Source organism: Pimephales promelas, chromosome 25 (assembly GCF_988280905.1).
Source record: "Pimephales promelas chromosome 25, fPimPro1.hap1.1, whole genome shotgun sequence".
Lineage (NCBI taxonomy): Eukaryota > Metazoa > Chordata > Actinopteri > Cypriniformes > Leuciscidae > Pimephales > Pimephales promelas.
The window spans coordinates 13,051,575-13,078,452 of NC_142793.1; the positions used below are offsets into that span (position 1 = coordinate 13,051,575).

General features: G+C 38.4%; 1 protein-coding gene and 1 non-coding gene across 3 annotated transcripts in view; one reads left to right on the forward strand and one right to left on the reverse strand.

Annotated features, from left to right (window-relative positions):
- Positions 1-25,201, reverse strand: part of polg (polymerase (DNA directed), gamma) — a 48,671-nt gene extending 23,470 nt beyond the window's left edge. The window contains exons 1-19 of one of the 2 annotated variants that reach the window (XR_016150620.1): positions 25,012-25,201; positions 23,983-24,582; positions 23,706-23,901; positions 22,819-22,986; positions 22,595-22,741; positions 22,240-22,319; positions 21,474-21,656; positions 20,893-21,041; positions 18,867-18,987; positions 18,560-18,784; positions 18,358-18,475; positions 18,196-18,270; positions 17,049-17,165; positions 16,812-16,972; positions 16,677-16,730; positions 16,476-16,593; positions 13,891-14,026; positions 13,550-13,796; positions 12,929-13,133 (exon numbers count right to left, since the gene is read on the reverse strand). Coding sequence is in view for 1 of the 2 variants with exons in the window: in XM_089127437.1 (XP_088983563.1) it covers positions 13,011-13,133; positions 13,550-13,796; positions 13,891-14,026; positions 16,476-16,593; positions 16,677-16,730; positions 16,812-16,972; positions 17,049-17,165; positions 18,196-18,270; positions 18,358-18,475; positions 18,560-18,784; positions 18,867-18,987; positions 20,893-21,041; positions 21,474-21,656; positions 22,240-22,319; positions 22,595-22,741; positions 22,819-22,986; positions 23,706-23,901; positions 23,983-24,545 (2,981 nt within the window). In the remaining variant the exon portion in view is untranslated. The remainder of the gene's footprint in view (positions 1-12,928; positions 13,134-13,549; positions 13,797-13,890; positions 14,027-16,475; positions 16,594-16,676; positions 16,731-16,811; positions 16,973-17,048; positions 17,166-18,195; positions 18,271-18,357; positions 18,476-18,559; positions 18,785-18,866; positions 18,988-20,892; positions 21,042-21,473; positions 21,657-22,239; positions 22,320-22,594; positions 22,742-22,818; positions 22,987-23,705; positions 23,902-23,982; positions 24,583-25,011) is intronic. The other variant, XM_089127437.1, reaches the window with a different exon arrangement.
- A 274-nt stretch (positions 25,202-25,475) lies between these two features.
- trnar-ucg (transfer RNA arginine (anticodon UCG)) lies at positions 25,476-25,548 on the forward strand. Its single transcript has one exon. It is a non-coding gene; the product is annotated as a tRNA-Arg (tRNA).
- The last annotated feature ends 1,330 nt before the right edge of the window (positions 25,549-26,878 follow it).

The window sequence follows — 26,878 nt, forward strand, 5'->3', positions numbered from 1 at the left end:
AAACTTAATTTTTCACCCGAAAATGAAAAAAAAAACGAAAGGGGTAACACTGTCGTTTTTTTTTCGGGTCGAAATTTTGAATTTCGATATCTCAGCTCTGGAAGGGTCTAGAGCCTCCATTTTTGCACTCAGGTCAAAGTTTCGTGGCCCTCTATCAGAATCCAGAGTTTTGAGAAGATTGGAGAAACTCAATTTTTCGCCCGAAAATGAAAAAAAAACGAAAGGGGTAACACTGTCGTTTTTTTTTCGGGTCGAAATTTTGAATCTCGATATCTCAGCTCTGGAAGGGTCTAGAGCCTCCATTTTTGCACTCAGGTCAAAGTTTCGTGGCCCTCTATCAGAATCCAGAGTTTTGAGAAGATTGGAGAAACTCAATTTTTCGCCCGAAAATGAAAAAAAAACGAAAGGGGTAACACTGTCGTTTTTTTTTCGGGTCGAAATTTTGAATCTCGATATCTCAGCTCTGGAAGGGTCTAGAGCCTCCATTTTTGCACTCAGGTCAAAGTTTCGTGGCCCTCTATCAGAATCCAGAGTTTTGAGAAGATTGGAGAAACTCAATTTTTCGCCCGAAAATGAAAAAAAACGAAAGGGGTAACACTGTCGTTTTTTTTTTCGTGTCGAAATTTTGAATTTCGATATCTCAGCTCTGGAAGGATCTAGAGCCTCAATTTTTGCACTCAGGTCAAAGTCTTACAGCCCTCTATCATAATCCAGAGTTTTGAGAAGATTGGAGAAACTCAATTTTTCGCCCGAAAATGAAAAAAAAACTAAAGGGGTAACACTGTCGTTTTTTTTTTCGGGTCGAAATTTTGAATTTCGATATCTCAGCTCTGGAAGGGTCTAGAGCCTCAATTTTTGCACTCAGGTCAAAGTCTTACAGCCCTCTATCATAATCCAGAGTTTTGAGAAGATTGGAGAAACTAAATTTTTCGCCCGAAAATGAAAAAAAAACAAAAGGGGTAACACTGTCGTTTTTTTTCGGGTCGAAATTTTGAATTTCGATATCTCAGCTCTGGAAGGGTCTAGAGCCTCCATTTTTGCACTCAGGTCAAAGTTTCGTGGCCCTCTTTTAGAATCCAGAGTTTTGAGAAGATTGGAGAAACTCAATTTTTCGCCCGAAAATGAAAAAAAAAACGAAAGGGGTAACACTGTCGTTTTTTTTTCGGGTCGAAATTTTGAATTTCGATATCTCAGCTCTGGAAGGGTCTAGAGCCTCCATTTTTGCACTCAGGTCAAAGTTTCGTGGCCCTCTATCAGAATCCAAAGTTTTGAGAAGATTGGAGAAACTCAATTTTTGGCCCGAAAATGAAAAAAAACGAAAGGGGTAACACTGTCGTTTTTTTTTCGGGTCGAAATTTTGAATTTCGATATCTCAGCTCTGGAAGGGTCTAGAGCCTCCATTTTTGCACTCAGGTCAAAGTCTCGTGGCCCTCTATCAGAATCCAGAGTTTTGAGAAGATTGGAGAAACTCAATTTTTCGCCCGAAAATGAAAAAAAACGAAAGGGGTAACACTGTCGTTTTTTTTTCGGGTCGAAATTTTGAATTTCGATATCTCAGCTCTGGAAGGGTCTAGAGCCTCCATTTTTGCACTCAGGTCAAAGTTTCGTGGCCCTCTATCAGAATCCAGAGTTTTGAGAAGATTGGAGAAACTCAATTTTTCGCCCGAAAATGAAAAAAAACGAAAGGGGTAACACTGTCGTTTTTTTTTCGGGTCGAAATTTTGAATCTCGATATCTCAGCTCTGGAAGGGTCTAGAGCCTCCATTTTTGCACTCAGGTCAAAGTTTCGTGGCCCTCTATCAGAATCCAGAGTTTTGAGAAGATTGGAGAAACTCAATTTTTCGCCCGAAAATGAAAAAAAACGAAAGGGGTAACCCTGTCGTTTTTTTTTCGGGTCGAAATTTTGAATTTCGATATCTCAGCTCTGGAAGGGTCTAGAGCCTCCATTTTTGCACTCAGGTCAAAGTTTCGTGGCCCTCTATCAGAATCCAGAGTTTTGTGAAGATTGGAGAAACTCAATTTTTGGCCCGAAAATGAAAAAAAAACGAAAGGGGTAACACTGTCGTTTTTTTTCGGGTCGAAATTTTAAATTTCGATATCTCAGCTCTGGAAGGGTCTAGAGCCTCCATTTTTGCACTCAGGTCAAAGTCTTACAGCCCTCTATCATAATCCAGAGTTTTGAGAAGATTGGAGAAACTCAATTTTTCGCCCGAAAATGAAAAAAAACGAAAGGGGTAACACTGTCGTTTTTTTTTCGGGTCGAAATTTTGAATTTCGATATCTCAGCTCTGGAAGGGTCTAGAGCCTCCATTTTTGCACTCAGGTCAAAGTTTCGTGGCCCTCTATCAGAATCCAGAGTTTTGAGAAGATTGGAGAAACTCAATTTTTCACCCGAAAATGAAAAAAAACGAAAGGGGTAACACTGTCGTTTTTTTTCGGGTCGAAATTTTGAATTTCGATATCTCAGCTCTGGAAGGGTCTGGAGCCTCCATTTTTGCACTCAGGTCAAAGTTTCGTGGCCCTCTATCAGAATCCAGAGTTTTGAGAAGATTGGAGAAACTAAATTTTTCACCCGAAAATGAAAAAAAACGAAAGGGGTAACACTGTCGTTTTTTTTTCGGGTCGAAATTTTGAATTTCGATATCTCAGCTCTGGAAGGGTCTAGAGCCTCCATTTTTGCACTCAGGTCAAAGTTTCGTGGCCCTCTATCAGAATCCAGAGTTTTCAGAAGATTGGAGAAACTTAATTTTTCGCCCGAAAATGAAAATAAAACGAAAGGGGTAACACTGTCGTTTTTTTTTCGGGTCGAAATTTTGAATCTCGATATCTCAGCTCTGGAAGGGTCTAGAGCCTCCATTTTTGCACTAAGGTCAAAGTTTCGTGGCCCTCTATCAGAATCCAGAGTTTTGAGAAGATTGGAGAAACTCAATTTTTCACCCGAAAATGAAAAAAAACGAAAGGGGTAACACTGTCGTTTTTTTTTCGGGTCGAAATTTTGAATTTCGATATCTCAGCTCTGGAAGGGTCTAGAGCCTCCATTTTTGCACTCAGGTCAAAGTTTCGTGGCCCTCTATCAGAATCCAGAGTTTTCAGAAGATTGGAGAAACTTAATTTTTCGCCCGAAAATGAAAATAAAACGAAAGGGGTAACACTGTCGTTTTTTTTTCGGGTCGAAATTTTGAATCTCGATATCTCAGCTCTGGAAGGGTCTAGAGCCTCCATTTTTGCACTCAGGTCAAAGTTTCGTGGCCCTCTATCAGAATCCAGAGTTTTGTGAAGATTGGAGAAACTCAATTTTTGGCCCGAAAATGAAAAAAAACGAAAGGGGTAACACTGTCGGTTTTTTTTCGGGTCGAAATTTTGAATTTCGATATCTCAGCTCTGGAAGGGTCTAGAGCCTCCATTTTTGCACTCAGGTCAAAGTCTTACAGCCCTCTATCATAATCCAGAGTTTTGAGAAGATTGGAGAAACTCAATTTTTCGCCCGAAAATGAAAAAAAACGAAAGGGGTAACACTGTCGTTTTTTTTTCGGGTCGAAATTTTGAATTTCGATATCTCAGCTCTGGAAGGGTCTAGAGCCTCCATTTTTGCACTCAGGTCAAAGTTTCGTGGCCCTCTATCAGAATCCAGAGTTTTGAGAAGATTGGAGAAACTCAATTTTTCACCCGAAAATGAAAAAAAACGAAAGGGGTAACACTGTCGTTTTTTTTTCGGGTCGAAATTTTGAATTTCAATATCTCAGCTCTGGAAGGGTCTAGAGCCTCCATTTTTGCACTCAGGTCAAAGTTTCGTGGCCCTCTATCAGAATCCAGAGTTTTGAGAAGATTGGAGAAACTTAATTTTTCGCCCGAAAATGAAAAAAAACTAAAGGGGTAACACTGTCGTTTTTTTTTCGGGTCGAAATTTTGAATTTCGATATCTCAGCTCTGGAAGGGTCTAGAGCCTCCATTTTTGCACTCAGGTCAAAGTTTCGTGGCCCTCTATCAGAATCCAGAGTTTTGAGAAGATTGGAGAAACTCAATTTTTCGCCCAAAAATGAAAAAAAAACGAAAGGGGTAACACTGTCGTTTTTTTTTTCGGGTCGAAATTTTGAATTTCGATATCTCAGCTCTGGAAGGGTCTAGAGCCTCCATTTTTGCACTCAGGTCAAAGTTTCGTGGCCCTCTATCAGAATCCAGAGTTTTGAGAAGATTGGAGAAACTCAATTTTTCGCCCAAAAATGAAAAAAAACGAAAGGGGTAACACTGTCGTTTTTTTTTCGGGTCGAAATTTTGAATCTCGATATCTCAGCTCTGGAAGGGTCTAGAGCCTCCATTTTTGCACTCAGGTCAAAGTTTCGTGGCCCTCTATCAGAATCCAGAGTTTTGAGAAGATTGGAGAAACTCAATTTTTCACCCGAAAATGAAAAAAAACGAAAGGGGTAACACTGTCGTTTTTTTTTCGGGTCGAAATTTTGAATTTCGATATCTCAGCTCTGGAAGGGTCTAGAGCCTCCATTTTTGCACTCAGGTCAAAGTTTCGTGGCCCTCTATCAGAATCCAGAGTTTTCAGAAGATTGGAGAAACTTAATTTTTCGCCCGAAAATGAAAATAAAACGAAAGGGGTAACACTGTCGTTTTTTTTTCGGGTCGAAATTTTGAATCTCGATATCTCAGCTCTGGAAGGGTCTAGAGCCTCCATTTTTGCACTCAGGTCAAAGTTTCGTGGCCCTCTATCAGAATCCAGAGTTTTGAGAAGATTGGAGAAACTCAATTTTTCGCCCGAAAATGAAAAAAAACGAAAGGGGTAACACTGTCGTTTTTTTTTTTCGGGTCGAAATTTTGAATTTCGATATCTCAGCTCTGGAAGGGTCTAGAGCCTCCATTTTTGCAATAAGGTCAAAGTTTCGTGGCCCTCTATCAGAATCCAGAGTTTTGTGAAGATTGGAGAAACTCAATTTTTGGCCCGAAAATGAAAAAAAACGAAAGGGGTAACACTGTCGGTTTTTTTTCGGGTCGAAATTTTGAATTTCGATATCTCAGCTCTGGAAGGGTCTAGAGCCTCCATTTTTGCACTCAGGTCAAAGTCTTACAGCCCTCTATCATAATCCAGAGTTTTGAGAAGATTGGAGAAACTCAATTTTTCGCCCGAAAATGAAAAAAAACGAAAGGGGTAACACTGTCGTTTTTTTTTCGGGTCGAAATTTTGAATTTCGATATCTCAGCTCTGGAAGGGTCTAGAGCCTCCATTTTTGCACTCAGGTCAAAGTTTCGTGGCCCTCTATCAGAATCCAGAGTTTTGAGAAGATTGGAGAAACTCAATTTTTCACCCGAAAATGAAAAAAAACGAAAGGGGTAACACTGTCGTTTTTTTTTCGGGTCGAAATTTTGAATTTCAATATCTCAGCTCTGGAAGGGTCTAGAGCCTCCATTTTTGCACTCAGGTCAAAGTTTCGTGGCCCTCTATCAGAATCCAGAGTTTTGAGAAGATTGGAGAAACTTAATTTTTCGCCCGAAAATGAAAAAAAACTAAAGGGGTAACACTGTCGTTTTTTTTTTCGGGTCGAAATTTTGAATTTCGATATCTCAGCTCTGGAAGGGTCTAGAGCCTCCATTTTTGCACTCAGGTCAAAGTTTCGTGGCCCTCTATCAGAATCCAGAGTTTTGAGAAGATTGGAGAAACTCAATTTTTCGCCCAAAAATGAAAAAAAAACGAAAGGGGTAACACTGTCGTTTTTTTTTTCGGGTCGAAATTTTGAATTTCGATATCTCAGCTCTGGAAGGGTCTAGAGCCTCCATTTTTGCACTCAGGTCAAAGTTTCGTGGCCCTCTATCAGAATCCAGAGTTTTGAGAAGATTGGAGAAACTCAATTTTTCGCCCAAAAATGAAAAAAAACGAAAGGGGTAACACTGTCGTTTTTTTTTCGGGTCGAAATTTTGAATTTCGATATCTCAGCTCTGGAAGGGTCTAGAGCCTCCATTTTTGCACCCAGGTCAAAGTTTCGTGGCCCTCTATCAGAATCCAGAGTTTTGAGAAGATTGGAGAAACTCAATTTTTGGCCCGAAAATGAAAAAAAACGAAAGGGGTAACACTGTCGTTTTTTTTTCGGGTCGAAATTTTGAATTTCGATATCTCAGCTCTGGAAGGGTCTAGAGCCTCCATTTTTGCACTCAGGTCAAAGTCTTACAGCCCTCTATCATAATCCAGAGTTTTGAGAAGATTGGAGAAACTCAATTTTTCGCCAGAAAATGAAAAAAAACGAAAGGGGTAACACTGTCGTTTTTTTTTTCGGGTCGAAATTTTTAATTTCGATATCTCAGCTCTGGAAGGGTCTAGAGCCTCCATTTTTGCACTCAGGTCAAAGTTTCGTGGCCCTCTATCAGAATCCAGAGTTTTGAGAAGATTGGAGAAACTCAATTTTTGGCCCGAAAATGAAAAAAAACGAAAGGGGTAACACTGTCGTTTTTTTCGGGTCGAAATTTTGAATTTCGATATCTCAGCTCTGGAAGGGTCTAGAGCCTCCATTTTTGCACTCAGGTCAAAGTTTCGTGGCCCTCTATCAGAATCCAGAGTTTTGAGAAGATTGGAGAAACTCAATTTTTCGCCAGAAAATGAAAAAAAACGAAAGGGGTAACACTGTCGTTTTTTTTTTCGGGTCGAAATTTTTAATTTCGATATCTCAGCTCTGGAAGGGTCTAGAGCCTCCATTTTTGCACTCAGGTCAAAGTCTTACAGCCCTCTATCATAATCCAGAGTTTTGAGAAGATTGGAGAAACTCAATTTTTCACCCGAAAATGAAAAAAAAAACGAAAGGGGTAACACTGTCATTTTTTTTTCAGGTCGAAATTTTGAAATTCGATATCTCAGCTCTGGAAGGGTCTAGAGCCTCCATTTTTGCACTCAGGTCAAAGTTTCGTGGCCCTCTATCAGAATCCAGAGTTTTGAGAAGATTGGAGAAACTCAATTTTTCGCCCGAAAATGAAAAAAAAAACGAAAGGGGTAACACTGTCGTTTTTTTTTTTTCGGGTCGAAATTTTGAATTTCGATATCTCAGCTCTGGAAGGGTCTAGAGCCTCAATTTTTGCACTCAGATCAAAGTCTTACAGCCCTCTATCATAATCCAGAGTTTTGAGAAGATTGGAGAAACTCAATTTTTCGCCCGAAAATGAAAAAAAACGAAAGGGGTAACACTGTCGTTTTTTTTTCAGGTCGAAATTTTGAATTTCGATATCTCAGCTCTGGAAGGGTCTAGAGCCTCCATTTTTGCACTCAGGTCAAACTTTCGTGGCCCTCTATCAGAATCCAGAGTTTTGAGAAGATTGGAGAAACTCAATTTTTCGCCCGAAAATGAAAAAAAACGAAAGGGGTAACACTGTCGTTTTTTTTTCGGGTCGAAATTTTGAATTTCGATATCTCAGCTCTGGAAGGGTCTAGAGCCTCCATTTTTGCACTCAGGTCAAAGTTTCGTGGCCCTCTATCAGAATCCAGAGTTTTGAGAAGATTGGAGAAACTCAATTTTTGGCCCGAAAACGAAAAAAAACGAAAGGGATAACACTGTCGTTTTTTTTTCGGGTCGAAATTTTTAATTTCGATATCTCAGCTCTGGAAGGGTCTAGAGCCTCCATTTTTGCACTCAGGTCAAAGTTTCGTGGCCCTCTATCAGAATCCAGAGTTTTGTGAAGATTGGAGAAACTCAATTTTTGGCCCGAAAATGAAAAAAAACGAAAGGGGTAACACTGTCGTTTTTTTTCGGGTCAAAATTTTGAATTTCGATATCTCAGCTCTGGAAGGGTCTAGAGCCTCCATTTTTGCACTCAGGTCAAAGTCTCGTGGCCCTCTATCAGAATCCAGAGTTTTGAGAAGATTGGAGAAACTTAATTTTTCGCCCGAAAACGAAAAAAAACGAAAGGGGTAACACTGTCGTTTTTTTTTCGGGTCGAAATTTTGAATTTCGATATCTCAGCTCTGGAAGGGTCTAGAGCCTCCATTTTTGCACTCAGGTCAAAGTTTCGTGGCCCTCTATCAGAATCCAGACTTTTGAGAAGATTGGAGAAACTCAATTTTTGGCCCGAAAATGAAAAAAAACGAAAGGGGTAACACTGTCGTTTTTTTTTTCGGGTCGAAATTTTGAATTTCGATATCTCAGCTCTGGAAGGGTCTAGAGCCTCCATTTTTGCACTCAGGTCAAAGTTTCGTGGCCCTCTATCAGAATCCAGAGTTTTGAGAAGATTGGAGAAACTCAATTTTTCGCCCGAAAATGAAAAAAAAACGAAAGGGGTAACACTGTCGTTTTTTTTTCGGGTCGAAATTTTGAATTTCGATATCTCAGCTCTGGAAGGGTCTAGAGCCTCCATTTTTGCACTCAGGTCAAAGTTTCGTGGCCCTCTATCAGAATCCAGAGTTTTGAGAAGATTGGAGAAACTCAATTTTTCGCCCGAAAATGAAAAAAAACGAAAGGGGTAACACTGTCGTTTTTTTTCGGGTCGAAATTTTGAATTTCGATATCTCAGCTCTGGAAGGGTCTAGAGCCTCCATTTTTGCACTCAGGTCAAAGTCTTACAGCCCTCTATCATAATCCAGAGTTTTGAGAAGATTGGAGAAACTCAATTTTTCGCCCGAAAATGAAAAAAAACGAAAGGGGTAACACTGTCGTTTTTTTTCGGGTCGAAATTTTGAATTTCGATATCTCAGCTCTGGAAGGGTCTAGAGCCTCCATTTTTGCACTCAGGTCAAAGTTTCGTGGCCCTCTATCAGAATCCAGAGTTTTGAGAAGATTGGAGAAACTCAATTTTTCGCCCAAAAATGAAAAAAAAAAAACGAAAGGGGTAACACTGTCGTTTTTTTTTTCGGGTCGAAATTTAGAATTTCGATATCTCAGCTCTGGAAGGGTCTAGAGCATCCATTTTTGCACTCAGGTCAAAGTTTCGTGGCCCTCTATCAGAATCCAGAGTTTTCAGAAGATTGGAGAAACTCAATTTTTCGCCCGAAAATGAAAAAAAACGAAAGGGGTAACACTGTCATTTTTTTTTTCGGGTCGAAATTTTGAATTTCGATATCTCAGCTCTGGAAGGGTCTAGAGCCTCCATTTTTACTCAGGTCAAAGTTTCGTGGCCCTCTATCAGAATCCACAGTTTTGAGAAGTTTGGAGAAACTCAATTTTTCGCCCGAAAATTAAAAGAAACCAAAGGGGTAACACTTTCGTTTTTTTTTTTCGGGTCGAAATTTTGAATTTTGATATCTCAGCTCTGGAAGGGTCTAGAGCCTCCATTTTTGCACTCAGGTCAAAGTCTTACAGCCCTCTATCATAATCCAGAGTTTTGAGAAGATTGGAGAAACTCAATTTTTCGCCCGAAAATGAAAAAAAAAACGAAAGGGGTAACACTGTCGTTTTTTTTTTCGGGTCGAAATTTTGAATTTCGATATCTCAGCTCTGGAAGGGTCTAGAGCCTCCATTTTTGCACTCAGGTCAAAGTTTCGTGGCCCTCTATCAGAATCCAGAGTTTTGAGAAGATTGGAGAAACTCAATTGTTCGCCCGAAAATGAAAAAAAAAATGAAAGGGGTAACACTGTCGTTTTTTTTTTCGGGTCGAAATTTTGAATTTCGATATCTCAGCTCTGGAAGGGTCTAGAGCCTCCATTTTTGCACTCAGGTCAAAGTCTTACAGCCCTCTATCATAATCCAGAGTTTTGAGAAGATTGGAGAAACTCAATTTTTCGCCCGAAAATGAAAAAAAACGAAAGGGGTAACACTGTCGTTTTTTTTTCGGGTCGAAATTTTGAATTTCGATATCTCAGCTCTGGAAGGGTCTAGAGCCTCCATTTTTGCACTCAGGTCAAAGTTTCGTGGCCCTCTATCAGAATCCAGAGTTTTGAGAAGATTGGAGAAACTCAATTTTTCGCCCGAAAATGAAAAAAAACTAAAGGGGTAACACTGTCGTTTTTTTTTTCGGGTCGAAATTTTGAATTTCGATATCTCAGCTCTGGAAGGGTCTAGAGCCTCCATTTTTGCACTCAGGTCAAAGTTTCGTGGCCCTCTATCAGAATCCAGAGTTTTGAGAAGATTGGAGAAACTCAATTTTTCGCCCGAAAATGAAAAAAAAACGAAAGGGGTAACACTGTCGTTTTTTTTTCGGGTCGAAATTTTGAATTTCGATATCTCAGCTCTGGAAGGGTCTAGAGCCTCCATTTTTGCACTCAGGTCAAAGTTTCGTGGCCCTCTATCAGAATCCAGAGTTTTGAGAAGATTGGAGAAACTCAATTTTTCGCCCGAAAATGAAAAAAAACGAAAGGGGTAACACTGTCGTTTTTTTTCGGGTCGAAATTTTGAATTTCGATATCTCAGCTCTGGAAGGGTCTAGAGCCTCCATTTTTGCACTCAGGTCAAAGTCTTACAGCCCTCTATCATAATCCAGAGTTTTGAGAAGATTGGAGAAACTCAATTTTTCGCCCGAAAATGAAAAAAAACGAAAGGGGTAACACTGTCGTTTTTTTTTTCGGGTCGAAATTTTGAATTTCGATATCTCAGCTCTTGAAGGGTCTAGAGCATCCATTTTTGCACTCAGGTCAAAGTCTCGTGGCCCTCTATCAGAATCCAGAGTTTTGAGAAGATTGGAGAAACTTATTTTTTCGCCCGAAAACGAAAAAAAACGAAAGGGGTAACACTGTCGTTTTTTTTTTCAGGTCGAAATTTTGAATTTCGATATCTCAGCTCTTGAAGGGTCTAGAGCATCCATTTTTGCACTCAGGTCAACGTCTTGTGGCCCTCTATCAGAATCCAGAGTTTTGAGAAGATTGGAGAAACTTAATTTTTCGCCCGAAAACGAAAAAAATCGAAAGGGGTAACACTGTCGTTTTTTTTCGGGTCGAAATTTTGAATTTCGATATCTCAGCTCTGGAAGGGTCTAGAGCCTCCATTTTTGCACTCAGGTCAAAGTCTTGTGGCCCTCTATCAGAATCCAGAGTTTTGAGAAGATTGGAGAAACTTATTTTTTTGCCCGAAAACGAAAAAAACGAAAGGGGTAACACTGTGTTTGTTTTTTCAGGTTAAAATTTTGAATTTTGATATCTCAGCTCTGGAAGGGTCTAGAGCATCCATTTTTGCACTCAGGTCAAAGTCGCGTGGCCCTCTATCAGAATCCAGAGTTTTGAGAAGATTGGAGAAACTTAATTTTTCGCCCGAAAACGAAAAAAATCGAAAGGGGTAACACTGTCGTTTTTTTTCGGGTCGAAATTTTGAATTTCGATATCTCAGCTCTGGAAGGGTCTAGAGCCTCCATTTTTGCACTCAGGTCAAAGTCTTGTGGCCCTCTATCAGAATCCAGAGTTTTGAGAAGATTGGAGAAACTTATTTTTTTGCCCGAAAACGAAAAAAACGAAAGGGGTAACACTGTTGTTGTTTTTTCAGGTTAAAATTTTGAATTTTGATATCTCAGCTCTGGAAGGGTCTAGAGCATCCATTTTTGCACTCAGGTCAAAGTCGCGTGGCCCTCTATCAGAATCCAGAGTTTTGAGAAGATTGGAGAAACTTAATTTTTCGCCCGAAAACGAATAAAAACGAAAGGGGTAACACTGTCGTTTTTTTTTTCGGGTCGAAATTTTGAATTTTGATATCTCAGCTCTGGAATGGTCTAGAGCATCCATTTTTGCACTCAGGTCAAAGTCTCGTGGCCCTCTATCAGAATCCAGAGTTTTGAGAAGATTGGAGAAACTTAATTTTTCGCCCGAAAATGAAAAAAAACTAAAGGGGTAACACTGTCGTTTTTTTTTTTCGGGTCAAAATTTTGAATTTCGATATCTCAGCTCTGGAAGGGTCTAGAGCCTCCATTTTTGCACTCAGGTCAAAGTCTTGTGGCCCTCCATCAGAATCAAGAGTTTTGAGAAGATTGGAGAAACTTATTTTTTCGCCCGAAAACGAAAAAAACGAAAGGGGTAACACTGTCGTTTTTTTTTCGGGTCGAAATTTTGAATTTCGATATCTCAGCTCTTGAAGGGTCTAGAGCATCCATTTTTGCACTCAGGTCAAAGTCTCGTGGCCCTCTATCAGAATCCAGAGTTTTGAGAAGATTGGAGAAACTTAATTTTTCGCCCGAAAACGAAAAAAAAAACGAAAGGGGTAACACTGTCGTTTTTTTTTTTTGGGTCAAAATTTTGAATTCCGATATCTCAGCTCTGGAAGGGTCTAGAGCCTCCTTTTTTGCACTCAGGTCAAAGTCTCGTGGCCCTCTATCAGAATCCAGAGTTTTGAGAAGATTGGAGAAACTTAATTTTTCGCCCGAAAACACAAAACGAAAGGGGTAACACTGTGGTTTTTTTTCGGGTTGAAATTTTGAATTTCGATGTCTCAGCTCTGGAAGGGTCTAGAGCCTCCATTGCACTCAGGTAAAAGTCTCGTGGCCCTCTGTCAGAATCCAGAGTTTTGAGAAGATTGGAGAAACTTTTTTCTTGAATTCTTGAATTTCGATATCTCAGCTCTGGAAGGGTCTAGAGCCTCCATTTTTGCACTCAGGCCTAAGTCTCATGGCCCTCTATCAGAATCCAGAGTTTCAAGAACATTGGAGAAACTTATTTTTTCGCACCAAAAAAAACAAAAAAACGACAGGGGTACCACTGTCGTTTTTTTTTTCGGGTCAAAATTTTGAGTTGCTCTGATCTTCTTGAAACTCTGGATTCTGATAGAGGGCCACGAAACTTAGACCTGAGTACAAAAATGGAGGCTCTAGACCCTTCCAGAGCTGAGATATTGAGATATTTATAATGGCATAAATGCTACGTGGTAGGCATAAATGCTACTCTGGAAGGGTCTAGAGCTTCCATTTTTGCACTCAGGTCTAAGTCCCATGGCCCTCTAGTGCAAACCTGAGTGCAAAAATGGAGGCTCTATGGCATCCAAACATCACTGGTGAGACAAAGGTGTATAAAATAACAAAAAAAATAACAAAGTTTTTGTACTTCGTTACATTCCACCACTGGATTTGTCCAATATAAGACCTTCATAAAATGGCTTGCATGGCAGCTATGGTAGTCAGCAGACCTTTGAGATGCCAGTTTTGAGATTTTACGCAAATCCTGGAGTGAGACGGTGCCATCCTCAGCTCTTTCCACCTTTACATCCAACTTCTTTACCAACCATTCCCCCTCCTCAGACAGGTGATATCTGCACATAATCAAAAAAATGTGATAACAGCCCATTATCAATAAATGTGATATCTGCACACATTCAGTTATTTAATTAAATTTTTTTATATATATATATTTGTATTAATATTTAAAAAAAATACAATCAGAATGTAATACTATTTTATATACTTTATAATATTATTTTTTGATTATATTTTAAAAAACAAGTAATAATTTAATACACATACTTTTTAAATAATATTATTTAAAAACATTTTTTGTAAAGTAATGTAATATAAATCTATTTTATATTTTACTTTAAAAGTAAAGTTTTCTTTTCTTTTTAACAGGGACGGAGCACATTAATAAACCTTCAGTAAAGGTGTCCCTGAACAGACACAAAACATAGCATACACAGTTAATTAAACCATAAATTAGGTTTTATTAGCCTACCTGCGCAGTCCTTTGGTAAAAGCGTACATCTGCCGAGCTTTACTGGCTGCTTCCTGTTGGCTCAGTTGGTGATTGAACTGCAAGAGCAGTCGCTCTGCAAACGGCTGGCCGGCCCCATAAATCCGTCCGTAGTTGAAGACCTTGGCGTGTTCACGACTGATGCCTACAGCATCTGCGGTGCGGCTGTGCAGGTCCGTGCCCTGACTTTTCTTTCCCTGGAGCGTCATCCATCCAAACGCTGTGCATCCTGGAAATCAGAGATTAAGAATGACCTATGGGGTGCAGATTGTCCCATAGAAGCATTATGGCATCTAATGGCTAGGAAACAGCATCTGCAATACCATGCATTCCTGCAAAGTGTGCTTCGCCCACCATGGCAGCGATCCACAGCTCTTGGGAATCCACATCGGCTCCCACCAGGTGATAACCAGGAGGCACCTGCACCATGGCCTTCAGCTCACTGCCGACACGGTCTTTCTGCAGACAAACACAAACTGCTCAAAAGCCCATTTCCACACATATGAAAAAAACAATACTTTGGTAAATAATAATTATAATGTAAAAATTCTCAACTGAACTCAAATTATATTTGTTTTTCGAAACCATACAAATTTACCAAAGTGCTGTAGATAAATAGTAGCCTGGTTCAACCAGACTCTAGTTCATTTCATTTCCACATAGAGTCTGGAACCGCTCCATTGAGAAACGTTTCCTTCCTTGTAGGCGGGTTCACTATTAAAGTTCAAATCTATTGGATCTGCCCAAAGTCACTCACGATCTGCCATAGCCAATCGCTAACGGGGTGTCGTTAGTGACGTATGTCACGCGCCGAAATGGCTGGAAACAACAAGTGCGAATGATCAGAGGATTAGGTTTACAATAGCCAGGATTTCAGTCAACGAGCGCCGCAGGTTTTGTTACTCTAGGAACAATTATTAATTCGAAATGTATATTTGACACGAAGGACAGTGATGTATACATTCAATGGTGGAAGCTGTGTCTAATCATTAAAAATACGAAGCTGTGGTTGTTTTCTGATCTGCCGCAAATGCTGTAGCAGCTACAGTGAATGATCAGTCTTGTCTATATCTGCAGATGTGTAATAAACAACAATTTTTCATATTACATCTTATTGTTTCTTAATTACCTTAATTATGGTCTTCAAAGTATGTGTTTGTACATTTTTATGTGGCATTTAGTTTTTTTAGTAAAACAAATCAACCATTGCCATCTAAAACTAAAAATCAAATATCTTCAAAGTATGGTTTTTAACATTTTTATTTATGACAATTATTTTAAAAAAATCACAACCAATTTGTATGATTTACAACATGTAAAAATGACACACCAACCTCCTGCACGAGTGCACAAAGGGGCTCAAAATGTTCTATTCATCACAGGAATCAGTAAATATACAGTTGGGAATATGAGTGACTGACATGACTCCTGAGCGGATCTTCAACCATAGTTGAAGTCAACCACCGCGAACACCAGGCTAAACCGTCCGTCCAAAATGTCACGGTCATCGTGCACGAGCTGCCCAGCACAAACTTCCAAACTTTCGTTGTGCAACAAGAGGTGAGACGATAACAATCCGGCTTTAAATTCTGTATATTCGGCAGTTTCTTTTCCAACAACGGGCCGAATAGCTTTTCTCCGTCTTTCTCCGCTGCCATTACTGAACTCAAACTGACGCGCTTACATCAACGTCATCGTTCTCAGCCACTCCCTCTATTCGCTGATTGGTCCTACAAAAAATTGATTTCTGGAAACCTAAGGATATGGAGCGATCCCAGGCGCAGTACTGACGTAAAATGAAATTGAGCGGAAGTGCGTAGGAGGGCGCAGCCAGGCTAGATAAATAGTGTATATAACTTTAAAAATCAAACAAACATAAAATAACACAGATAAGTCTAATTTAGATCAAATAAAGATAACATTTTGGAAAAAAGTAGAAATTATGAGATACTACATCATAATGTCGAAATTGACAGTGTCAAAATAACGACATCCTAAGTCATAATGAGATCAAACATCAAAATTACACCTTAAGTTGGAATTGTGGCAAATTTTTTGTCATAATTTTGACTTTTTGTCATAACTGACTCAGTTTATCTTATAATTTTGAGTTTTGTCCATTTCAATAACCTTTATGTCATTAATTATGATTTACCAAAGCAAGTAAACCAAAAGCATTTTACCAAAGCATTTTTTCTTATGTGGCTGATATGATAGATCTAAATGAACTGTATAAAAAACAATATATATAAAAAAAGTATAATCTATAATGAAATATACTAAATAATACAAAAATATATATTATATACAGTACTGATCAAAAGTTTGGAATAATTAAGATTTTGTTTTAAAGAAGAAGACTGGAAAAAAGTCTCATATCCTCACTAAGGCTGCATTTATTTGGTTAAAAAAAGTTGAACAACTTTAACATTATTAAATACATTTTAAAATGTAATTTTGTCCTGTGATGGCAAATCTGAATTTACTGATCCGACATTTATTTGAAATAGAAATCTTTTGTAACACTATAAATGTCTTTACAGTCACTTGATTATTTTAATGCAACCTTTTTGAATAAAAGTTAATTCACGGTTTCCACAAAAATATTAAGCAACAAAAATAGTGTTAATAAATGATCCCTGACCAGAAAATCAGCATATTAGAATCATTTCTGAAAGAACATGTGACACTGAAGACTGGAGTAATGATGCTGAAAATGCAGTTTTGTTATTTTAAAGTGTAATAATATTTCACAATTTGACTATTTTAAGGTATTTGTACCAATCTTTTTGACTAGTAGTGTACATATTAATAAAATAGTTAATTTAAATAATTAATTATCTCATTAATTGTGAACTGTCATTTTTTTGGAGCGAGCGAGCACTGCACTCCGCTGTAGTTGTGGTACCTGAGCATTGCTTGCTGTCAGCCACGTGGGTTCGACAGCCCTGCGAGTGACCGTTCCAGCTGGGATGACCTGCGGCAAAATGGCACCATATTTCCCTTCCTCATCAAAGTCATGATGTCTGATGAAGGAGCGAAGAGAATGTCAGACGTTGCAAAGTTTGTATTCAAATGAAGAAGACACCAGAAGACGCTGTTAACTTACAGTCTGACGGCGCGCGGCAGTTCTGCCCGGCGGAGCCACACTACCATTTGGGACCTGCAAAGAGAGACAAAACAGATGAAATATCAGCTGTAACGTTTCAAAATGTTTATAAGAGCACATTCGAAAGTCTCAAACCTGATGCGTTTTTGGGCATTTCTCCAGAAGGATATCATCTTGTTGATCTCTAGCGCCCGTGTGGCGTTGGTGCCTTCACGTCCAGCCTGAAGCGTACCGCTCTCCATTTTGGACAGGAAGTCTTTTGAGAATGGACTGCCCACATTGTTCTCATTTCCGTCCTGTGATTTTAAAAAATTTGAGTTTAAAGGTTTAATGACTGCATTGCACGAAGTGGACAGAAACACAATCCTGTACCTTATGAGGCAGTTTGAAGAACCAGCAGCCAGGGATGTTGACATCATTGTATGGTCCATTTCCATGGTGATAGGGACACTCGCTGTTCCCGTTTTCGCTTAATGAATTTTGTTTTTTCTAATGAGCAAATAAAGGTAATATTACAACAAAAGTTCACCCTATAAAAACATTTGCAAAACATTTTTATTTTTAATTAATATTTTAAATAATAAAAATGTTATACTATTTAATATATCATATGATATGAATACTTTTTAACTTTTTTAATATTTTAATCTTAGTCTATAGAAATATAAAAATGTAAATAGAAAAAATGTAAATAAAAAAGTATATAGAAATTTAACATTTATTACTTAAAAATATTAAATAATACAAAATATATCAGACAGTAAGTTATCTAATATATAATTTAATTTTTTAATTTATATTGTTCATAATATTTTCATCATAGTATTATATTATGAAAATAATATTACAATATAAAAAATATTAGTTTGAATTGAATTAGAAATATCATTCATATTAAATGATATACAGATACTATTAAATTATAATATATCATATAATTTATGTTTATATTTTTTGATAATATTTCAAAATATGAATTACAATTTAATACTATTTAATATATCATCCGATAATGATATTTAAAAATTTAACTCAAATCAAATTTAATTTTCTAATAGGGCTGTCAAACACGATTAATCGCATCCAAAATAAAAGTTTGTGTTTACATAATATATGTGGGTGCACTGTGAATAATTATTTTTTATATATATAAATACACACACATGCATGTATATTTAAGAAAAAAACATTATTTATATATAAAATATTTATATTTATATATAATATAGATTATTTATAAATCTCTATATAGTATATACATGAAAATATTTCTTAAATATATACAAGCATATGTGAGTATTTATATATATATATATATATATATATATATATATATATATATATAAAATAATTATACACAGTGCACCCACATATATTATGTAAACACAAACTTTTATTTTGGATGCGATTAATCGCGATTAATCGTTTGACAGCCCTATTTTCGAAATATCTTCTTCTTTTTTTTTCTTCAATTTTTTTGTTTTCTTTTTGGTTATCATAAGGTTTAAATGAAGCGAACCTTGATCCTCTTGGATGGGCCTGCTGTGCTCAGCACTTCATCATCAAACACCTCCAGTCGACTCACTTCTTCAACCTACACATGCGACAAAAACATGCAAATACTTTCACAGAAAATACCAGCCCTAAAAAACCCTGTTTAGTAACACAGCAAAGCTCTGACCTTCTGCCACACGGCACTGTCCGTCAACATGAGGTCATCAGAAAGTGTGCTGTCCACATACTGGGGCTGCTCCTTCCCCTTCCGCTCACAATACTCCTTATAGATGCTCTCAATTGCCCTGGAAACCAAATTTTAAGAAGGATGATGTCAAGCCACAGTATAATTTCCTAATAAACACATTAGTATCCTCACTTTATTTTACCTGTATGGACATACAGGGCCTTCACTATCCTCTGAGATGTCCAGGTTATCTCTGCGGCCTGGTACCAGGTAACCCCAGCCGTGCTGGTCGGTGTAGTGTAGGGGAAAGCCGTCCCATGTGAGGCCCATCAGCTTTGGCGTGATCCTCATCTGCAGACTAATGAGACTGGGTCCAGGAATCCAGTCCTCGGCCTCAGACATCTTTACACATAGCTTACGGTACCAGCTGACCATAAACAACATACAAAATTTGTTCTACGAACCCTGTGTTATTTAACCCAACTGGGATCACGTGGGGCGGCACTCACCTGGGGTGGGCCGGTAAGTGCTGTCTCCTCTTTGGCAGGCAGCTGACGGTCTCCTTCAGTCTCTGTAAAAGCTCTCTGCTGGGGTGTGAATCAGCCTCAGCTTCTGAAGGAGGACCTGGGTCTGGAACAGAGGGTTAATAACGCTATTATTCGGTTCCGCACGATTTGATCAATTAAAGGTGCAGTAAGCAATTTCTGAGAAATGCTGCTGAAAATGTAACCCTTAAATGCATGAATGTTTGCCAATCATTTAGTGACCCGGATCTGTATCTAACATGAATGGATCTCTAACTGTTGCGATGATATAAAACTCTCCTGATATTAGAGTACCAACTCCAGAAGAATAAAATAAAGCATATTTTGTTGTATATTTTATTACTAAAGAGGAAACGGTCCGATGAATATAATTGGAAGAAGAAGGGTTAAAAGGGGGACAGTACAGACATTTATGTTTTAAAAGATTTATTTCAAATAATTTTTTGAACTTCCTATTCATCAAAGAATTCTTCAAAAATAGATGTATCAGGGTTTCCACAAAAATATTAAACATCACAACTGATTAATAATAATGAGAGGCACTAAATTAGCATATTAGAATAATTTCTAACAGATTATAGCCATGTTTCCATCGACACGTTTTTATCCGAATTAAGTGATATCGAATGAAAAAAGCCTTATGGAAACAGAAAAATTCGATGAAATTTCATGAAAATCGACTCAAATGAAATACGTTCGGTCTCATCGAATTTTCTCTTGATCGATATACAGCTAATGCGATAAAAGCTGATGGAAACATTATTTGCCGAATAAATAATGAATTGCGATTAAGTTTTATGCCCTTTTATGGTTGCAACACGTCAGAAGACGAGTTCATTTCCGGCCAGTCTGTTTGCGCACACATGGCGGATGTCAACAAAGACAGATATAAGTGGAAAAAGCAAAAAGATGCTTCAACCAAAGGGTTTCCGTGAACCACGATCTCCCAGAACTGATTGAGCGCTCGTTCCCAAACCACAGTCACCTCCGCTGTCGTCGGGCATACGTGCATCGGCATCGCATCATCATAGCAATGTTTATAGCGTCGCTGTTTTCTTGGGTTAGTTTTGCTAACGTGGCTTGATTGAATTCTAATGTAGAATGTGGTCTGTTATTTCTAGTTAACAGACTGCGGCGCTGCTAGTATAACACACCGTTGCCATGGACGCAGTTCAGAGACGGAACAGACATTTTCTTTAGCAGAAGCAATACTCGTTTTTAAATCAATAAACTCGTTTTTAAGTCAATATTTTGTGTCAAATGATTGATTTATTTATATGTAATAAGCAGGATAATATATAGCGAGGCGGTTGTGAGGCGAATACAACAACCGCCTCGCTATACATTATCCCATTCATATGTCGCTGGCACATAAGCATTATTAGCCTTCAACTTGTGAAATATTGATCATTTTTTGGTAGATGGCGCGATCCGTTTTGTCTAACAAAACTTTGTTCACAAAAGTTTGCTTGAATGTTGTTCGATTCAGTGCGAAAATAAATGGAAACACCTTAAAATGTCTCAAATCAATTCGATATACCAATTTGATCGCAAAACAGCATGTGACGTCATTACGTACAGGTTTTTATTCGCTTTAAAGCCGTTGGATGGAAACACACTTTCACCAGCTTTATCCGCATGAGTTTTTTAACCGAATTTCAGATAATTCGATTGACAAGTGGATGGAAACATGGCTTATGTGACATTGAAGAAAAAATACATATAAAAATATATTCAAATAGAAAACAGTTATTTTAAACTGTTTTTACTGTATATGTTGCTCAAATACATGCAACTTTGGTGATCAAAGGGACTTCTTTCAAAAACATTTTTAAAAATCTTACCGACCCCAAACGTTTGGACTTTAGTGTATTATAAAGAACTAAAAGTGAACTATTTAAACATTTCAAGAAAGAAAAATATTGTTTCAAGCCAGCTACTGATAATGCCAGATAATGCAAGATCAAATGTGCAAATGAAAAACCCTTACCCTCGTCCCAGTCTTTGGGGGCATTTTGTTTGGCTGCTGCTGTTGCCTCAGCCTCCAGTTTGGCTTTCTTCTTGCTTACAGGGATTTTCTTCAGCTTGAAGTCCAAAACGTCCCAATCCAAATCCCACAGCCAGGGATCATCTTTGTACCTGAACAGCAGACCACACCGATAATCACTAAATAATGGATTATAGAGCACTAAATCTGTAAGGATAATCTATTTTACACTAGTCCAATTACAAGTAAGTAAATAAAGAACTGAATGATCTGAAAAAGCAGATATTTTTCCTTAAAAGGCCAGGAAACCCTAAACCAAATTTCCTAAATGTATATATTGCGTTACGTGTCATGCTAAATTGCAGTGTGCATTTGTGGGAAACTTTGATGCTTTTAACTCAATGAGACCGAAATACAACTGTATGAATCGGTCTCCCATCTTCCCTCTCCACTCCACGGCTTACCACATCCACTTCTCAAGACTGTGGTGAGAACTGACTGGTGCTGAAACAGGGGGTTTCGTGAACCTTTAAGGGACTCTAATGGATATTATGAAAAAAAGAGGCGAACTAACGCATGTTTACCGATCATCCTCCAATAACTTGCAGGTGTCATCAGCCAAATTCATCAATGATTTCTTCATCTCTCTCTGCAGTTCATCATAAGTGGCCTGAGCATCTTCCAAGTACCGCCCCCAGTTCTGATTGACAGGAAGGTAGCACACGCCCATTTCTAGCATACCCGCAAGTGTCACTGGGTGAGGACACCTAGAATAATGCAGATTTGACAGGTCACAATATGTCACAATGAAAAGTTGGGGGCAGGATTATGTAAATAAAGTAGAGCCAGACAGATTTATCGGCAGGTCGATATTATCGGCCGATTTTAGGCATTTTCCAAACTATCGGTATCAGGAGTTATAAGTGTTGAAGTTGTATAGTTCGTCCACCAGAGGGCACTCTACACCTTTCCTGTTGGCAAAACGCGCAACACATCCTGCAACCTGCTGATCCAGGTTGCAGGTAGCTTATAAGGCAATGTAGGGTCTTATTATTATTTTATTTATCAGAACTTTAATATACTTTGATGTTCCTCTGTTCTGTTGTGACAATAAAAGAAACAAGTTTCTTTTTAAAATGCATTATCATATTATTTTAGTTAAAACTCATAAATAACTACAAATAACTAATGTTAGGAAAATCTGTTAATGTTTTGTTGCGCGTTTATGAAAAAAATAAAATTAAAAAAAAATATCGGCCGATATATCGGATTTTCAAACCAACAAATATTTGTATCAGCATCGTCCTTCAAAATCCTTTATCGGTCGGGCTCTAAAATAAAATGTCATACCTCTCCATAAAGAGAGGCAGCTGCTCTGTGAAGACCTCGTGTGTGGCTAAAACATCAAGAGCACAGTACTGCATCAGCTCCTAGAGCATCAAATAAACAGATTTCAGACGCAGCCTTAGTGTTTACATCTGAGAAACCCATTCTCACATTTCTGAACATGCTTGAAGTGAAGCAATTAACCAATCAAAACACACAGGTCCAGCTGACCAATCAGAGCTGTGCTTTTCAGAAGACGAGGCTTCATAAAGGGCCGGAACTAAACAGAGCGTTTACTGACAGCATCAAACATTCAAGCATGAAAACCAACTCTAGTAAACCCCCAAAAAAACATGGCCCCTTTAAACATCCTGCTTACCTGAAAATTGGTCCTAACATCCGACATGCTGCCCTTCACAAACACATCCCTCGGTTCTTTCTTCAACCGCTCTCCTCCCACGTAGAGAGCGTGAACATCAGCAAGGTTATTAGTGCTACTGATATCAACCCATTCCCATGAGCCAATCTGCATGAGGAAATGCATACAGTTTAATAGTGTCTACAGCACTGTAAACGGACCAGAGCTGCGATGTTTGCACAAACCATCGGGCCCTCAGGGCGACAGCCGAGGCGCTTCATGTGCTCCTTCACTTCCTGTAGGCCTTTTCTCTTGCCGTACTTGCTGGCCATCCAGAGCGAGCGCTGGAATCCCGTCAGCCCCGAGATCGCCATGTGGAGACTCATTGTGTCCAGGAAACATATCTTGGAGCCCTGCACAGATCAACCACAATCATGTTTGTTATCAGCCGATATTAGAGATTTTTGTTTAATTTATCAGTATCAGTTAATATTGGATATTTAAATGTGCATGTAAATTGTGCATGTTCACTTGTAGTTAAAGGGATACTCCAATGAATGGATTCGAAAACGGTAAAACTCAACTGTTTAACTCTGGGGGAGTTGTAAAATGATTTCCAAACAATTTTAGAAAAAAAGTGGAGTATCCCTTTAATCTTAACAAAAACCTATAATTTTATATATGATCTTTAGCAAATCTAATTAGTTACATATAACAGTATTTATTCATATTAAGAGTTAGCTTTTATTTATATGTCCAGATATAATTTCAATTTGTTTAATTTTTAGTCATTTTGTTATGTGCTTTTCAGCACAGATTTTTTTATAGATTTAATTTTATTTACCATTTAACAGCACAGCAGATATTCCTAAACTTTTTGTCATCCAAACCCTTTTTTTTTTTTTACAAAAGATTTGGGCAAGCCTGATTTCTTGATTTCTTGAAAGATTTCTTGAAGAGATTTCTTCAAGCCTGCTGTACAATATAATGTTCTTAGCATTTTAGATTTCACAGTTTCAGTTATCGTTTATGAATGTAGCATGTAATAATGTAGAATTTGAATATCCTTGCACCCTTAGAATCAAAAGAAAAAGAAAGAAACATCTAAAATCAGATTTAAATGAGTCCTCACCTTCAGCAAGTACTGTTCTTTAATGTGTGTCCGATCAAAGCTCACATTGTGTCCAACCACGAGCCTCTCCTGCCACTCACCGCCCCGCGGCTGGCTGGAGTTTGCGGGAGTCTCCAGCGGGATGAGATCAGCCAGTGTCAGATCACTAGACCAGATGTATCTGTCCTCTACGAGCCTCTTACTGCACCACGAGTACCTGAAACACCAAATAAAAAAGGTTTTCAGGAATCAGTGGTGAAAAGAATGGTAAATACTGAACTGTTACGGTAACCCTCACCAGGCAGTTGGGGAAACCGCCACGGCCAACGTAGGACAGTGTCCCTCCGCCATGCAGACTTCCACATCAAACACAATAGCATTCTCATCTGGGAAATTCACCCTGTGTTGCTCTCCACCCGCCCCATACCGAGTCCAGCCCACTTCCCAGGCCCATTCCTTGGGCATCCCGGGAAGCCGTGCTCCCTGAAGCTGGCTGGCCGCTTCAAGGTAAGGAAGGCTCTGCTTTTGGGCAAGTAATCGGAAATGTTCGTCAATGTCATTGCCGTATATTTGAGGTAATTTGAGTTCTACGTCAGGTAACAGGTCTGTTTCTTTCCCCCAGAGTCCATGTTGCTCTAAGTGTCTTATACTGCGCTTAACATCCTCGTCCATGTACACCTGAGTCCGGCCCTGGAATATCTGCTCCTGCAGGTTCCTGGAGAGCATCTGGATGTTGAGGGGGTTCAGACGGGTCTGGTCTGAGCCCTGCAGGGATTTGGGCTTCACTGAGGTGGAGCACCACCTTAACCAAACTGCAGGTTGTACGATGGTCTGCCACCGGTGATATATCAGACGGAGCATCTTATTAGGGCCTTGGATGAAACATCCTCAGAAGAACCTGGTGAATGAAAAACAAACACAGAAATGCATCTGACATTGCACAAATAACCATGTCAAGTTTGGTTATGTGTTTCCTTCGACTTAAAGATGTTGTTATTTGTGCAAAGCTTAATCATATTTCAAAGCAATGTGTCTTTTAAATTTAAAGTGTAATATAAATATTCATATAGACATTTTTACATTTAATTTGTTTTTATTAATACAATGTTGTTATTATTGCTTTTATTATGAATAATAGTTTATTATTATTTTTTATGAGCTAAAATTTAAAGTACATAGTTGGGGCTACAATGAAAAGTTCGGTTTGATTTACTGTTCACATACATTCGAGGACAAGTATTTTAAATGGTTTGATTAAGCATGTTTCTTATGTTAATGTATTTAATCAGATAGATCACAAACTCATTTTTCACATTGACCGCCTTACTTCAGAATTCCTGATTAACCACCGTTGGATAAATATGACGCTGGCTGGTCGTCAATGCTACTGTACATGCAACCCTCTTTCTTTATAGTAACGTAAACATTTTGCTCCAAGATGCAGCAACTGACCCTAAACAGACCATAGACAGCAACAGACACATTCGGAAGCACACACGCATACTACAACAGCGCTTTCCGAAGAAATACTGTGTTTCTGCGAAGCTCGACTTGCCTCACAGCGACACCCAGTGATTTGGACAGCACAAAAATCCGAGACTACTTCCGCTTGGCTGCAGCGAGAATGGAAGTTTACCGTGCAGCGTCAGAATTACTGGTTTAATATTCATGAGATAACCATAAACATAGTAGGATTTATAATTTCGCTTTTTTCTACATCATCTTGTGATTTTTTCTGCCAGATAATAGTCTCTGATATAGTTATCGACATTTTCATTTGATATTAGTAGTGGCCTCGTGGCCTAATGGATAAGGCGTCTGACTTCGGATCAGAAGATTGCAGGTTCGAGTCCTGCCGGGGTCGATGTTTTCCTGGTGTATCTTATCCTATTTCTTATCGTTAAAAATGCTCACAGACGTAAACCACATTCTCAAGAAACAAATCACATTTACTGTAATAGAACAATAACCGTCTCGTGTCAACCAGTAATGTTGCACTTCTTGGCTTTGATACATAGCCTACAGCATATGATTAGTTACATATGCATTGATTCGTTTCAATTAAATCGTTTAAAATAAACAAGACCTTATATTATTTAACTGCGTTAATTTATCAAGTCGCTCTGGAAATATTTGTCTAGGCAACTGAGTCGAATTCAATGTCCAATACGTATTCTTACTATTGTCGCAAGAGGGCGCTATCGTCATAATAAATGAGCACATCTAGAGACTAGGTCTAAATTGTAATTTTTTTTATAACGTAAAATTTGTAATATAATATAATTATATTACATCATTAGCCTATTGCCTAATACTTAACCTAAACTGGAATAAAAAAAATCTAAATGTTCTTTTTATTTATTTAATAATATAAAAAACCTTTTCCCCAAAATAACAAGATATTAGCAGGTCTGTGTGTGTATATGTATATATATATATATATATATATATATATATATATGTGTGTGTGTGTGTGTGTGTGTGTGTGTATATCACTGGAATAAAGCAACAAAGCTGATTAAAGCTGATTAAAATTAAAGCTGAGTCTTTAAGACTTGTATAGTTTAATCCTATAGTTTATATTAATTGTATATAGTGAGTGGAACAAAACCATTACTTTAAATATAGTAAATTTAGAATATTTGTCTTTATTCAGTCTTTATTCAGGTCATTCTCTCATGTCTTCTCCAGTGATTTAATATGTAGATTATTATGGGTTGAGTTCAGATTCAGGATGAGTAAATGTTCTTTCTTTTCTTTGCCAGTGTAGTCCTATAGAAGCCAGTTGAACAGATACTCTCTCAGCGGATGAAAGAGCCCTTGTTAGATCAGACCCTTAATTTTGCCAAGTGTGGAGCCCGTAGAAGAGGAGGGGCGGGACGTTTGCCTGTGTGTATCTGAGAGAGAGCGTTAGATGGGGAGGTATGTCTTTAGAGGGGGTTTGTGTCTTAAACAAACTTCTGTTAGTCTCTGCAAAAGCTACCCGGGGGGCTGAGGATACATTAAATCATCATGTTTAGGAGCTTAGGCACGACTCAGGCCGCCTGAAAAGCCTGTCCAGGCCTTGAGTGATGCTATTCATGTTTGGGGGAGAGGGGTCGGGGGGTCAGGGGGGTTCACAGGCTCCGGCTCTATTGGTATGCTAACGTGCAGTGTGTATATATCCTCAAAGAGAGACACAAATCCTGTGGAAT